The 16,806-nt window shown below is 41.6% G+C and overlaps 1 protein-coding gene across 1 annotated transcript in view; it reads right to left on the bottom strand.

The window, feature by feature from the left end:
* The window catches only part of ntrk3a (neurotrophic tyrosine kinase, receptor, type 3a), a 179,347-nt gene that overhangs the window by 72,964 nt on the left and 89,577 nt on the right, over nucleotides 1–16,806 (bottom strand). Inside the window, exon 5 of the mRNA XM_017475136.3 lies at nucleotides 535–689. Coding sequence (XP_017330625.1) covers nucleotides 535–689 — 155 coding nt within the window. The remainder of the gene's footprint in view (nucleotides 1–534; nucleotides 690–16,806) is intronic.

Raw genomic sequence — 16,806 nt, forward strand, 5'->3', positions numbered from 1 at the left:
TAATAATAATAATAACTACTACTACTACTACTAATAATAATAATAATAATTACTACTACTAATAATAATAATTACTATTACTACTACTACTACTACTACTAATAATAATAATAATTACTACTACTAATAATAATAATTACTATTACTACTACTACTACTACTAATAATAATAATAATAATAATAATAACTACTACTACTACTAATAATAATAATAATAATAATTACTACTACTACTAATAATAATAATAATAATTACTACTACTACTACTAATAATTACTATTACTACTACTACTACAACTAATAATAATAATAATAATAATAATAATAATAATAATAATAATAATAATAACTACTACTACTACTACTAATAATAATAATAATAACTACTACTACTAATAATAATAATTACTACTACTACTACTAATAATAATAATAATAATTACTACTGCTACTAATAATAATAATAATAATTACTACTGCTACTACTACTGATAATAATTACTACTGCCACTACTAATAAGGTTTGGAGTACCGCAGTGGGAGATGTTGAGCAGCTGTAGAGGGATCTGACTGAAGCCTGTGTTACAGAAAAGCTGCTGGTTGTGGAGACCTGCTTCTCCTCTCTGCTGCCACAGCTGGATCCACCGAATCTCACAGCTGCAGTTAAATACCACGCCCTCTAACCTCCTGCACACACACACACACACACACACACACACACACACACACACACAGTGGGCGTCAAAGCTCAGAGTCAGCAGTTCACACTGCTGAGAGAGAGAGAGGGAGAGAGAGCGAGAGAGGGAGAGAGAGAGGGGGAGAGAGAGGGAGAGAGAGAGAGTGAGAGAGAGAGGGGGAGAGAGAGGGAGAGAGAGCGAGAGAGAGGTGAGAGCGAGAGAGAGAGTGAGAGAGTGAGAGAGTGTGAGAGAGAGAGAGAGAGAGATGGAGTAAGAGAAACAAACAAAAAGATACGCAAAGAATAACAGCAAAATGAACAGGATAAAAACTAAATCCGGCATTTATAGTACTGACAGACGTCTACGGTTTGACGCAATGAAAGCAGCACCAGTATTACTGTAAATGTGTGTGTGTGTGTGTGTGTGTGTGTGTGTGTGTGTGTGTGTGATGATTTACTTTTTTCATCTTTAATGATGTCATTTGTTTGATTAAATATAAAATTGTGTGGTGATTTAGCGTCTTTGTTGGCTAACGAAGCTGATCTGAGCTGCCCTGAATGTGGATGCTGGAGCAGTGCCATCAGTGGCAGACTGTGTGTGTGTGTGTGTGTGTGTGTGTGTGTGTGTGTGTGTGTGTGTGTGTGTGTGTGTGTGTGTGTGTGTGTGTGTGTGTGCGCATTTGTGTGTGTGTTTGGATATTAGCCTCTTCCTGTCCTCTGTGTTCACTGAGTCGAGTGCCAGGTTCTCCACAGTGCCTGGCATCGGCTGTGTACGGGACAGAAAACTCTCGCTTTGTCTCACACCGCTGTGTGTAGAAGATTCTGGACTCGCCGCCTGCAGCTTTCTGATCAGCGATGTTTAATATTTATACACACAGATGTTTTATTGTGCAGCTGGATCGCTTGTGCTTTTTGTGCTGCTGATAAAAGAAAAGAGGCAAATTTTTGTTTGGCCCCCTAATAATAAGAAGAGGAAGAACAACAAGAAGAAGAAGAAGAAGGAGAATACAGAATACTTATTTTAAATTAAACGTACGCATTAAATGAAGAAATTACTTCCATTAACGGATATTAAATGGTATAAAGTGACAATCTGCAGTATTTTGAATTCACAGTTTAATACATTTCTGCCCACGATTTGGTTTATTTCAGTTCATCTAAAGAAACCGTGTGTGTGCGTGTGTTCTAAATAGACCCATTTAAAGGAATTAAATCTATGTGTAACATTCCTCCTACAGTTATACTGTGGGTGGTAATGGCAATAAATCTCACACCATCACGCTAACACTTTAATTAAACACGTCTATCTATAGACCCCTGCGTCCATGACGGAGACTCGTGAACTACACATCACCTGGAAGCTGCTCGCTCGAGTCGTGAGATCACAAAATGTGGAAAAGTTTCATTAGAAGAAGAAAGAAAGAAAGAAAGAAAGAAAGAAAGAAAGTCGATAGGGGGATGGATGGATGGATGGATGGATGGATGGATGGATGGAAGGATATAGAACACAATAATTTGTAGACATTCTTATTGCAGATAAAGTGATAGAACAAATGACAACCATATGGAGGGATGGAGGGATAAAAAAAAAATCACGACTGGATGTAGGAGGACTGGACAAAAGACAGAATGAAAGCAGGATAGATGATAGATGGGTGGATGAATGAATGAATAGAAAGGACATAAAGGCAAAAACCATAAAGAATAAAGAAACAACAAGTGCATGTTCTAGGTTAGAGGGATGGGGAAGGAAAGAAAGAAAGAAAGAGCGAGAGAGAGAGAGACAGAGAGAGAGAGAGAGAGAGAGAGAGAGAGAGAGAGAGAGAGAGAGAGAATAATCAGAAATGTCTCACAGTACCAGAATCTTCTAGTCACAGTGGCAATAAAATGTACACTAATGGACAAAAACTAAACCTGGCCAGTAGGGGGCGCTCAGTTGAGAAGTGTTATGGAAAATAAAATGCTGGCTTCATTGGATACAAGTTACAATTAAAATAGAAATGGGTAATTATCTTAAAGCAGACGATGTTTATGGAAGAAAGGATGTGTGGATGTTTATTAATAAACACACGAGGTTGTAGACTGTAGCGTAGCGGTTATCGTCCTCCACATGCAGGGAGACGGTACAGTCCACAATCTCCTACGTTATAAATAAATAGCCACAAAAAAGAAATAACAGCAACACTTGTCCTCACAGGATCGTGAGACTCTTCTCCAGTAAAACAGCATGATTCAGGTCCACTCAGGCTTTTAGTGTCTTTGATGAATCCAGATGAAAGGAGAGGAAAAGCAGTTCATCCTCCTCTTAAAGCTAAATCAGCATGGCTAAGACTCTGAGCAGAAGCGTGCAGAGATTCTCCAGAAAGGTTAAAAATGCTTAATAATTTCTTACATCACAAACAGAGGATCTGAAATGAGGAAGGAAAGAAGGAATGAAAGAAGAATGGATGGTTGGATGAGTAAAGAATGGATGGATGGATGGATGAGGAAAGAATGGATGGATGGATGGGTAAAGGATGGATGGGTGGATGGGTAAAGGATGGATGGATGGATGGATGGGTAAAGGATGGATGGATGGGTAAAGAATGGATGGATAGATGGGTAAAGGATGGATGGATGGATAAAGGATGGATGGATGGATGGATGGGTAAAGGATAGATGGATGGATGGATGGGTAAAGGATGGATGGATGGATGGGTAAAGGATGGATGGGTAAAGGATAGATGGATGGATGGGTAAAGGATGGATGGATGGGTAAAGGATAGATGGATGGATGGGTGGGTAAAGGATGGATGGATGGATGGGTAAAGGATAGATGGATGGATGGATGGGTAAAGGACAGATGGATGGATGGATGGGTAAAGGATGGATGGATGGATGGGTAAAGGATAGATGGATGGATGGGTGGGTAAAGGATAGATGGATGGATGGATGGGTAAAGGATAGATGGATGGATGGATGGGTAAAGGATGGATGGATGGATGGGTAAAGGATGGATGGATGAATGGGTAAAGGATAGATGGATGGATGGGTGGGTAAAGGACAGATGGATGGATGGGTGGGTAAAGGATAGATGGAGGGATGGATGGGTAAAGGATGGATGGATGGGTGGGTAAAGGATGGATGGATGGGTGGGTAAAGGATGGATGGATGGATGGATAGATGGGTAAAGGATAGATGGATGGATGGATGGATGGGTAAAGGATGGATGGGTGGGTAAAGGATGGATGGATGGGTAAAGGATGGATGGATGGATGGGTGGGTAAAGGATGGATGGATGGATGGGTGGGTAAAGGATGGATGGATGGATGGGTAAAGGATGGATGGATGGGTGGGTAAAGGATGGATGGATGGGTGGGTAAAGGATGGATGGATGGATGGATAGATGGGTAAAGGATAGATGGATGGATGGATGGGTGGGTAAAGGATGGATGGATGGGTAAAGGATGGATGGATAGATGGGTAAAGGATGGATGGATGGATGGATGGGTAAAGGATGGATGGATGGATGGGTAAAGGATGGATGGATGGGTGGGTAAAGGATGGATGGATGGATGGGTAAAGGATGGATAGATGGGTAAAGGATGGATGGATGGATGGATGGGTAAAGGATGGATGGATGGATGGGTAAAGGATGGATGGATGGGTAAAGGATGGATAGATGGATGGGTAAAGGATGGATGGATGGGTAAAGGATGGATGGATGGATGGATGGATGGGTAAAGGATGGATAGATGGATGGGTAAAGGATGGATGGATGGGTAAAGGATGGATGGATGGATGGATGGGTAAAGGATAGATGGATGGATGGATGGGTAAAGCATCGGTTTTAACTCGGAGCGTAGCTATTTCATTAGCGAACATGAATAAAACATGGTATTAGCCTTGTGGAAGGTCGAGCGGAGGACAGGACCGGAGACGTGGACGGGTCTCGCATCGACCTGTGTATTAGCCATGCATTAAACATGTGCTCGTGCCTCGGCCACAGACAGAAAAGATGTCCAATATGAAGACCGGGTGAAAAATGCGTTCGGGATAAAAGAGAAAACTGTAATAAACTGTGTAAAAAAACACCTTCCGACCCTAAACTTATTAGCGTGTCTGTCAAATTAATTTCCATTAGCATCCTTACTGGCTTCTTTGCATAAATAACTAGGCAATTGTTTGTGTGTGTACAGTCTACAGTACGCTCCCCGAGGTCTCCAGACTCGGCTCGGAAATGTCAGCTATATGTATAGGATAATGAGCTGGTAAAGTCCCTGTACTTACTGAGATCCCTGCTCTGTGCTAACGGGCCTTCAATTAACACCTCGCACGGAGACACGGAGAAACACAGTGAGGAAAAAACAATCCCAATCTAATAACAGCAAAGATTAACCAACGTAGCTAGTAACAGTAGCCTCCTGTGACCATCCGCCATACAGATACCACTCCTCCGTTATTTCGGTAACCTCGTTAACATCACTACCTATGATGCGCTGCGTACCTTCCAGCTAACGTTATATATTTTCCTTCATTAGCTGATTAGCTGGAGGTGCGCATTTTAGATTAGCTGGTGTGGCTACTTAACGTAATGCCTTACAACCGCCTATTTGACGGTACATAACCTAGATTATCGTATATACTGTAGCTGCTCGAGAAAAGTAGGGCATCTGTGTGCTGAGGGTTCCTTCAGTGGTACAGAAGAACCTGTGAAGGAGTTCCTAAGGTCATGCCTATGGTCATGGTTCCAACAACTCCTAGTAAACTTCAATAAGCGTGGCGAGGAGTTTGAGAGCAGAAATCTGAGGAGCGTGGAAACATAGAGGTCTGGGAATCAAAGAGAATGGGAACATTGGACCCTGGACTCTGGAAACACCATGCCATGGGGACACAGGTCCCCGTGAAACATTGAGCCGAGTGAACAAAGACAATGGGAGTATAGAACCCTACAAACATGGTGCCATGGAAATAGTGACCTGGTCAAACAAGGAACCCTGGGGAATTGTGTCCTGGGGAAAAATAGAACTGTGGAAAATGATGCCCTGGGAACCCAGAACCATAGAACCAATGTTCCCAGGGGACACGGGATCCTGGAAAATAGTAATCTGGGAATACTGGACCAAAACAACAAAAAAAAGAATGGAAAGTCTGGAAACATTGTGTCCTGGGAACATAGGACCCTGGAGAATGATGACCTAGGAACGTAGAATTAAAAAAAACAAACTATATCTACTGTCTGAAATGTGTATACTTAATCTCCTTAAAGTAAACTGGGTCAGAATTGAATGTAAAATATTACAAAGCAGCAAAAGCGTTTCCTTTTTGTTTGTTTTTAAAGAAACATGGCACAGATGTTTACCCGTGTCATATTTTAATCTTTATCACCAACAGACCTGAAATATTCATCCGTGCTGTAACGACAAAACTCCAAAGTGCAATAAACGCCGCGAGCTCAGCTCCTCCGCAATGCGGGTTTCGTTTATAAAACATAAACCTGCGCTGCGAATGGCACCCACATCCGGGGCCATGTTTCACAGGTCAAAGGTCATGACTTGTGTGGATAAACAATACACAAAGCCAGATTACACACGTATTTGAAAACTAAACCCTCGAAGCAATCACAGTGCTAATGCTAATATTACTACAGCGGCGTCGGTTTGTGTAGAAGCGAGTCATACGTGTGTACGTGTGTGTTTGTGTGTGTGTGTGTCTCTCTCGCTCGCTCTTGCCGAGAGAATAAACCCCATGTGGAGAACGTCACGTCGCTCATGATTGTTCTTCCACTCAGAGTTCCAGCATCGTTAGTCTGATCCCACATGAGAAGGCTCTGTTTAATCATGCCATAATTACACATTTCGCTCCCAGTAGTCATCGGAATCTAATTATTAATCAAACGGCATGCCACACACGTACACACGCAAAATCAATCAACTGGAGGATGAAAAAACAATAAATACTAATAAAAAAAAAAAGTGTCTACCTCCGAACCCCACAGAACACCAATGTGAGATGTCACAAGCTGCAGATCAGAGGAGGATAAATACGCCAACAAACAGACGCTCAGGGACGCACGGAAAGAAACAAACGAGCAACACGGCGCGGCGAACGTGTCGAGATTTTCCCTCAACAACGACAATTCCACAACAGTTCTCCGAACAGGAAGATCTTACACTTCCAGATCTGACACAGCTTCCTCTATTTCTATAACGTTCTGATCCTGCATTTCATAACGACCGCTTGGTCTAGAACGTCCGACCGTTAGCCACGCCCACTTTCCGATCTAGATTACCATCGTATTGTAGCGCTCTCCAGTTTACTCCGACTCCCTCTCGCTCTCTACAAGTCTCGTTCGCTCTCTACATCTCTAAGCCTTCTCCTCATTCGCCATATTCCTTGTTTTGTGCGTTTCCTTCCCGCCAGCTCTGTTCACCCAGTGGTGGCTTTGACTCACTGGTTTCGGCTCTGTGCCTGGATTTGGGATTTCGCCTCGGCTCACGGGAATGTCGGATTGTCCGCTTCTCTCTCTCTTTTTTTCTTTTTACGTTTAAAGCCTCTTTTGGATATTGAACCCTGCGCGAGTCTCCGCTTCTTAGTTCTGAGATCTCAGATCCGTCAACCTTCAATCTTCTATCCTCGTCTAATGAAAACGGCCGACGAGACAATCGACACATGAATCCGGAACGATTGACGGTTGCGTAGGTGTAACCGACCTCGCAGGTGAGATGGAAAATATCCAGAAATACATACGTAAACGACAGCTTCAGACCTGCCAACCTTCAGACGCTAGGCGTAGGAGTTTTGCATTTTATCAGTTTTATTCTTTCCCCTAATTAACATGGCAGAGGAGCCAATCGACATCCGGGATCCGGAACGTTCCGCTTTATATCTTTTCATATTTTCCAGTCAGTAACGAGCAAGGATTTGACGAGGGGTTTTTTTCGCCGGAAAAAGTTTGAACACGTCCGCTCCAAGATCTCGCACGACGACGTTTCTCCCGGGGCGCTCGCCGTGATTTGACTTTCCCGTTTCCCGCTCGCTTCTTCACGGAGGACGTTTTCGGGTTTGTTAACGTGAAATAAAATCTATCGGTGTACTCCATTTACGGCGTTCGGCAGACGCCCTTATCCAGAGCGACTTACATTTGATCTCCTTTTATACAGCGGAGCAGTATCAAAGGGTTGAGGGCCTTGCTCAGGGGCCCGGCAGTGGCAGGTTTGTAGTGCTGGGATTTGACCTCACGACCTCCCGTTCAGAGCTCCACCGCCTTAACCACTGAGCTAGCACTTTCCTGTAAGTTTCGTCCTAGTTATTTTTTTTGGTTGAAGGGGGGGGGGGAGCGAAAATATCTAACGAGAAAGAGAGAAGAAAAGAGATTAAACAGGCCTACAATGAAGCACTTTTAAACGAAATAATAGAATGGTAATGATAATTAGGAAACGATTTAAAAATACAGCTTGAGCGTGCTGAGATTTGTAAAAGAATTATTACAGAGAATGTACCAGATCGTGTTTATTTTACTAGATTCTTTTTTTTTTTTTTTATAAGTAAGGAATGGATCTTTCTACATTTTACCGCTGTTATTCATCACATAGATGGAAGTTCAGCACCTTGGACAGCAGCTTCAACAGATCCAACGCACACCCATGCTGGCATAACAGAGCAGGAGTCAAACGCTCACAGACGGCAACCGGCAACAATGTCGAGGGTTTAAAGAAAGAAAGAAAGAAAGAAAGAAAGAAAGAACACAGAACGCCAACGGCAAAGCCCGAGAAGATTCTAGGTCCGCAGTGTTTGCAAGAACCGTGCTGTAATCCCCCGCAGACCGGCCACAGGAAGTCAGTCTGCCGTGCTGAAGCTGAACCTCTGGCATCGTCACACACCTCCAGCGCAAAACAAAACGCCAGGATTCACCTCCACCTGCTGAGGTTCACCAGACCAGCGCGCTCACAGAGACGTCTTCCTCTCTCTCTCTCTCTCTCTCTCTCTCTCTCTCTCTCCACGGTTACGCAATGGAGTCTACCGCTTATTCACGTTTCATTTCACAGGCCATTAAGTTACACATGGAATTCTATTCTCTTGCTTTAATAAACGACGATGAATGAATTATAAATGAATTATATTCTCTTGCATTACTCGCTCAAGGAATACTATTCTAACGCCTCTGTGGGTCACATATAATATATATATAGAATTAGAATCGTACAATTTGATTTTACTCCCTTATTCAGTCACAGATTTCAGTTCTGTTATTAAGCATTATTAGGTCAGTGAATTCTATTCTACTGCTTTACCATCACATGGTTTTAGTGTATTGCCTTAATGTGTTATAGAATTTTTTTTACCTGGTATGTCATTGATTTCTATATTGCAGTTTTATTAGCCTATAGAATTCTATGGAATTGCCCTACTAGGTCATTCAAATCTACTCTAGTGCCTGATTGGGTCGTAACATTATTATTAGTTCATCGAATTCTGTCCTGCTGCATTATTAGGTGCCTTATTATTAAATTCTATCAATTTATCAGTCATGGATTTCTATTCTGTTGCTTTGTCGGGTTCAATTTCTATTCCGCAGCATTACTTGGTCACAGGTTTGTATACTTTTGCCTTATTAGGTCTATTAGAATTCTATTCTCGTCTCTTATTAGCAAATATAATTCTATTCAGCTGCCTTATCGGGCCACGTATTTCTAATCCACTCTCTTATTAGGGCATAAAACTTTATTCTCTTCCGAGGGCATACGATTCTATTTGGTAGTGTTATTGGGTCATGTAATTCTAATACATTGCCTTATTAGGTTATATAATTCTATTCCATTCTTTTATTGGGGCGTATAATTCTATTCAGCTGCCTCATTGGGTCATGTAATTCTATTTGGTTGCATTATTGGGTCATGTGATTGTACTATGTTGCCTTATTAGGTCATATAATTCTATCTATTCTTTCATTGGGGCATACAATTCTATTTGTCGATCTTATTGGCTCACAAAAGTCTATTCTCTTCCCTTATCAGGGCATAGAATTCTATTCGGCTGCCTTATGGGGGTCATGCACATGTAATTCTAATCTGTTGCTTGATAAGGTCATGGTATTCTATTCAATTCTCTTATTAGGGTATAGAATTCTATTCGGCTGACTTATCGGTTGATTAGAATTCGATTCCGTTGTGTAATCAGTTACGGGTTTCTATTCTTTAGGCCGATAGATATGATCCTACTGCTCTGTGATTCCGTATACTTCTACTCTGCTGTTCGTTAATCAGGCAGTGAGGCTTTTTTTTACAGCATGGAATTCTATTTTATTGCCCTACTAGGGAATAGGATTTCACTGCTTGTTAAGGCATTTGGGTCCGATTCAAACCACACACACATGCGGTGTTCTGAGCGTTCTTGACGGCTGCCGCTTGTTAGCATGATCGCTAATCGTTTGAGAAGTGGGAGTGTGATTAAAGGGAAAAATGATCCGGGTTTAGAGTGAAATGCTCCGAGGTGTCCAGCTCAATGTGAATCTGTAAACAGGACCGGTGTTAGCACTCGTTAGCGCGCAGGTGCTACACATTAGCCAAATGGAGCTAAAAATCCCGGGATCCAAACCACCAATTTACACAGCGAGAGAAAGTGTGTATGTGAGCTTTTTCTCCCCACACTGAGCTGGAAAAGTAACAGCACACACACACACACACACACACACACGCACACACACACACTTTTGCTTGTTTACCTCAAACTATAATGAGATATGGAGGAATAACACTGCCAAAAACAGCTGAAAATGACTAACACTGAGTTTTTAGATGATGATCACGACTTAATTAGGATTCTGCAGTAAATACCCAGCTGGACGTACTCAGTAGCGCGTGTGTTGGAGCGATGTGGACGTCTTCTCAGGCCGCCGAGCCGAGATGACGCTCAAGACTCAAAATCTTACCGTATTAAACTCTGAAATCACGAAGATTAATATAAACAAGAACGTGTGTTTTTGCTTCGTATTACAGTGAAATCATTCTCGTGAACAACGGAAAGCTAAGCACAGGAAGGAATCTTTTCACCTGAACAGGAGTACAGTGTTCTTATTGCCGTTTTTCATTCGAATCAGAATCTACTGCGCCGCGATTCTACGGCTCATCGTTACACGTAATCATCACAGCTAGACGTTAAAGAAGGAGAAAAAGAAAATCCAGAGTGTCCAGATCCATTAATTAATTAGATTCGCAAGGATTAATGTAGAAATTAATGAACTAATTAAATCATTAAGTTGTGCATTTATTTACACAGCGAAACCTTGACAAAGTGGAATCTGTTACTAAGTGCATACGCAAGTAAGCTAACAAAAACAAAATAATAATAATAATAAAATAAATAAATAGTCACGTCACAGAATTCTATCCTTCTGCGTTATTATTATATTCGATTATATTCAGAATTCTATACTGTGTTGCCAGATCCATAATTTTCCTACCTTTTCCTTATATATATAATTTTTTTTTTTTTGTATATTTGTGGATATAATATGAAATAAAGCTCATGCCAATGTACTTATGGACTTATTATTGTTCATGTTTATACAAACTAGCTAGAGAAATCCTTCTGCATCTCATCTCCCAACATGTCGCCTGAATTATTTGTCAGTTCTCCATAAGATCAACAGGAAGACACATGCTCGCTCTCTTTCTCCCTCTCTCACAATTCTCTCTCTCTCTCTCTCTCTCTCTCTCTCTCTCTCTCTCTCTCTCTCTCACACACACACACACACACACACACACTCACACAAACACAATCAGACACAGTGTATAGCACTTATGCCTGAATAATAGGAAGCATGCTTTAATATCGATTGCAGCTGGAGGTAATCGCTCACGGCCTGTAGATGCGGATCGAGCACAGAGCCGGCCGATGATGCTCGTCCTGTCAGAGTGATGTCACCCGCATTGACCGTTATTCCACATATTCTCCTCTGGTTTGTTATTGATATCACTTCGTCTATCAGCCAGAACCTCGCTCCTGATGTACCTTGTGCACGTCGTAATTCACCAGAGAGACGAGGAAATATGGATTTTCTCTTTTGTGTAGTTTATTCATTTCAGTTTTTCCCCCACTCAGTTTTCTCTCCTAACTTACCCACGTCCAACACACGACCCATTATTTCACATCACATCACCTACAGTATAAACGGGACGTACCATTTCTGACTTTGGAGGGGGGTGGGGGTTGCGTCGCGGGGGTGCTCTTACTTCAGCGTTTGTTGAAGGGGTAACGGACTACTGCCGAGTTCTGGATTGTGATTGGGTCAGAATGCGACTCAACTCGAATAAAAAAAATAAAATAATGTTAATACGGCGAAGTACATTTTTATTTATTTATTTATTTATTTATTTAGAAGGAGCCTCCAGTGTCAGGCGTAAAGCTGTAACTTTACAGAGGGGTTTACGCTTCTTCAGCTTCTCGGTGACATGACATTCGTGTCTTGTTCACAGATAAGGAAGCACGTTTCACAGAACATTAACTGTAGCTATAAATGGTTAAAAACTATGGCCTTAAATAATAATAAATGGTAATTGTGGGTAAGCTGCTGTGGTATGCGCGGAATGAATCGTGTTGCGACGCGCCGTTATAGGAAAATAATCAGCATTGGTCATTTAATCGTAACAGTAATACCATTACGCGATCTAATAACATCTTTAACAGAATGAGAGCACTTACGTGAGCTTTTTAAACTGCGGAATCGTTGAACCGTCGAAGGAGCGTGAGCCGGCGCGAGAAACAAGAATATCGACTATGAAAAAGCACAGCATGAGAATTAGCTTTTATTTCTGATGCGTTAATGCTGAACTTTTTTAAGCGCAGATATCAAAGTCGCCTTAAATCAGAGTTAAACACTACATCAGCACCATGCTAACGTACGCTGCCGTAACAGAGAATGACGGAACAATAAGAACGGGAACAAACCAAGCATCTTAAAATCAGCGTGGTGTTAAACCGCGCACGTCACTTCCTGTTTCCGTGGCGATCGCCGCGACACCCTCGGCGCTTTCCAATACAGAGAAACCGGTGTCTTTAACGCCAGGGCGAAGGAAACAATACGTTTAGACGTTAATAAAGCAAAAATAAATAAATAAACATAAAACTCTGAAAGCCAGAAAGCGTAAAGTTTTCGTCTCGACGTCTCAAAGCTTTTAAAGCGGTGTGATCCTGCCGACAACGAGACACCCGTCGGCTTTGTGTGTTTATTTAAAGCCCGGGATTAGATAAAGGTCAACAGAACCGAACAATCCTGCGCCGTGATATCTGCCTGCGCCGTAAATACACTCGTATCGTATCAATATCCTCCGAGCGGAAGAGTGCGCTTTTGTTGTTCTTCACACAACACGCTCGGGATATCGCCGAGCCGAGCGCGGCTTCGACCTCCCGGCTTATCTCAAACCCTCACGCGAAGAGATTTAAAAAAAAAAAAATCTATTACAGATAGGAGGAATCTCGTGGGAATTTCGTGATCGGTTCCGAACGCCCGGACTTGATTCGGAAAGTGTTCAGAAGAGCGTTTATACAAGATTTATGAGATTTTTGTGTAAATTTCTGTATAAGGAGAGTCTTTTAATGAGCTTGGACATTTATGGAATTTTCTGGGCGTGGCTAAATGTAAATCAGCACTGGGAATTTTTTCGTTCGGCTTCGGCCACGGGAGCGTTTCTACACAACTTTACTCTAGTTGTTTTGTCTATTTGTTTGTTTGTTTGTTTGTTTAGTGAAATCGCAATGATGTCGGTGATAAACTACACTATTTGCACTGACTCCACCCACTGTTTTAAGAGTAATGTAAGAGTAATGCTAGCTGAGGAAGGTGGTCAATAAGTCAAACAAACAAACAAACAAAAAGGATGAAGAAAATCACATAAAAAACTAAAGTAAAGTAAAGTAAAGTAAACTAAGTGAAAGTACACAGAGCAAGCCACGCTCGTGTTTCAGTTAGCCGCTAGTTTCACCAAAACAACACAACCGGGACGAAGGAATCCAGCTGATGCTGGAAAATTGTGTGTGTGTGTGTGTGTGTGAGAACACACACATATCGGAGTGTGTTTGTGTGTGTGTGTGAGAGAACACACACATATCGGGGTGTGTGTGTGTGTGTGTGTGTGTGTGAGAGAACACACACATATCGGGGTGTGTGTGTGTGTGTGTGTGTGAGAGAACACACACATATCGGGGTGTGTTTGTGTGTGTGTGTGTTTGTGTGTGTGTGTGAGAGAACACACACATATCGGGGTGTGTGTGTGTGTGTGTGTGTGTGTGAGAGAACACACACATATCGGGGTGTGTGTGTGTGTGTGTGTGAGAGAACACACACATATCGGGGTGTGTTTGTGTGTGACGTGCTCGTGTGAAGTAAACAGCAGAAAATGAGGACTCTGGAAATGAGAGCGCTTTGTGGCTCAATTTTCTCCTCTCTCCATTACTCGCACTAATTTCTCGCCCATTTTCTCTCTCATTCTCAATGTGTGTGTGTGTGTGTGTGTGTGTGTGTGTGTGTGTGTGTGTGTGTGTGTGTGTGTGGTGAGTCGCTTGCTTCCATCTGAGAACACACTGTGCACATCTGCACTACCGATTTTTTTTTCCTCGTGTTTTTGCTTTCGTGTTAGAAATTGAACTCGAGTGTGTTTGAGTCAGTGGATTTTCCTGACCTTGGTCTTCTGGACTAGCACCTGTGTTCACTCAGCATGTGTGTGTGTGTGTGTGTGTGTGTGTGTGTTGAAACACCATGAAACACCGACGGCTTCCTGAAGCACTTAGACTGTCTTTTATTTATTATTATTTCTTGAATTGGGGTTCTTTTTAGTTTCATGATTCTCTTTGAAGCGATTTGAGAAGCGCCGTGCAAGAACGCATCGAAACCTCATTAAACTCCAGTAGCATTAACGGTTCTTTTATGTAGACCTCTACACCCGAGGGTTTCTTCAGGAACTTCCAGGACAACGTAATTAATACATCATTTATACTGTGGTTATTTATTGATTTTTTTATTTACATTCGTTAAGGGCTCTTGAATTGTTCCTCTGTGGCACCCGTTAAAAGTTCTACATAGAGCGTTGCCGAGGGGAACACTTTTCTGGAAGCGAAGAACCCGTAACGAAGCCTTGAAGAACTTTATTTTTCTATTAGTGTACCGAGTACAAAGAGCTAAACGAATAATTAGGAGTTAGTACCACACACTTATCCAGTTAATGCACACACTCTGAACAGACAGGTTCTTCAATGGTTCTTTAATGGTATATTAGACAATTAAGGGCTCTTGTCTTCCAAAAAAAAGTGGTTGGGACCCTTTCTGATAAGAAAACACTTTGTTGTAGAGTTCTAAACTGACATTCCCTCAAGAATTCTTGAGGGTTCCAATTTTTCAGGAGTGCACAGTTAATGGTTCTTGGATTCTACGTAGAGCCTTTAAAGGTCCCCCTAGACAGACAACTGAAGAACCCTTCCAGATGTAACCTTTTCTCACCTGAGTGTAGCTGCTATGTGCTGGTTATTCCTCAGAACATACCCTTTCTGATGGGAAAACACATTGTTAAGAGGGTACCACACAGAACCTTTTCAAATTACCCCAGACCGACAATTGAGGAAACCGTAGTGCTAGTTTGGAACCTTTTCTAATATAGAAACACCATCACAGGCTTCAACACAGAACCTTAAACGGTTCCCCCAGATGGACAACCAGAGAACCTTGCTGGTTAGACCTTTGACCTTAGTGCTGCGTCTATGTGCTGGGTATTCTGTGGAACCATTTCTGATAGAAAAGAAGAATCCTGTAGGGTTCTACAGAGAACCATTTAAGGTTACCCCATAGCAAGAAGTGAAGTACCCTTAACAGTTCTTTAAGCGTAAACTGAAAATATGTAATGCAGTAGTACACACACTTGTGTATGGATTATAAAATATAACACGGTGTATATGTTAGAAATGCACGCACATATGTTCCTCGCATATCTTGCAGGTTCTTGTATGTTCTCCAGGGAGGTTCTAACACATTTTTATGCTGATAATTGAGCTGGTCGTTTGTCTCTCTGACCTCCATTACTGTGTGTGAACTTGTTTATTCCTCTCTCCATTCACATGACTGACAGCTGTGAATGACTGAAAGGTCTCAAGATGCTCAAACAACCATGAGGGGAAACAGAGACTATTTTATACACCGCTAGATCCCAAAGTCTGAGTGGACCAACAAGAACCCTGCTTATTTAATCAGTTAGCAAAGTGACAAAAAACTAGCAAGTGACAGGAAACTAGCAAATGACAGAAAACTAGCAAGTGACAGGAAACTATCAAGAGAGGAAAGTAGAAAGTGACAGAAAACTAGGAAGACAGGAAACTAGCAAGTGAGGAAACTAGCAAGAGAGGAAACTAGCAAGAGAGGAAACTAGCAAGAGGGGAAACTAGAAAGTGACAGAAAACTAGCAAGTGACAGAAAATTAGCAAGAGAGGAAACTAGAAAGTGAGGAAACTAGCAAGTGAACAAAAACTAGCAAGTGAACGAAAACTAGCAAGAGAGGAAACTAGCAAGTGACAGAAAATTAGCAAGTGATGAAACTAGCAAGTGACAGAAAACTAGCAAGACAGAAAACTAGCAAGTGACAGAAAACTAGCAAGACAGAAAACTAGCAAGTGAGGAAACTAGCAAGTGACAGGAAACTAGCAAATGACAGAAAACTAGCAAGTGACAGGAAACTATCAAGAGAGGAAAGTAGAAAGTGACAGAAAACTAGGAAGACAGGAAACTAGCAAGTGACAGAAAACTAGCAAGTGACAGGAAACTAGCAAGTGACAGGAAACTAGCAAGTGACAGAAAACTAGCAAGTGACAGAAAACTAGCAAGCTAAAGCAAAGTACTGACTGAAAGGTAACCTAGCAAACAGAAACTAACTTATTAAGAAAAAAAATAAAATAATAATAATAATAATAATAATAATAATAATAATAATATAGGCAGTGAAAGCAACCCAATGAGGAAAGCTAATTTTTGTGCACAAGCTAACTTAGTGATCAAAAACTAATATAGTCATGAAAAGCTAACCCAGGAAGCAAAAGCTAATGTAGTGAGTAGATGCTAACCTAGTGAGTGAGAGTATTTTCGAGTAAAAGCTATTTACTACCTACTAG

Source organism: Ictalurus punctatus, chromosome 8, assembly GCF_001660625.3.
Source record: "Ictalurus punctatus breed USDA103 chromosome 8, Coco_2.0, whole genome shotgun sequence".
Classification (NCBI taxonomy): Eukaryota; Metazoa; Chordata; class Actinopteri; order Siluriformes; family Ictaluridae; genus Ictalurus; species Ictalurus punctatus.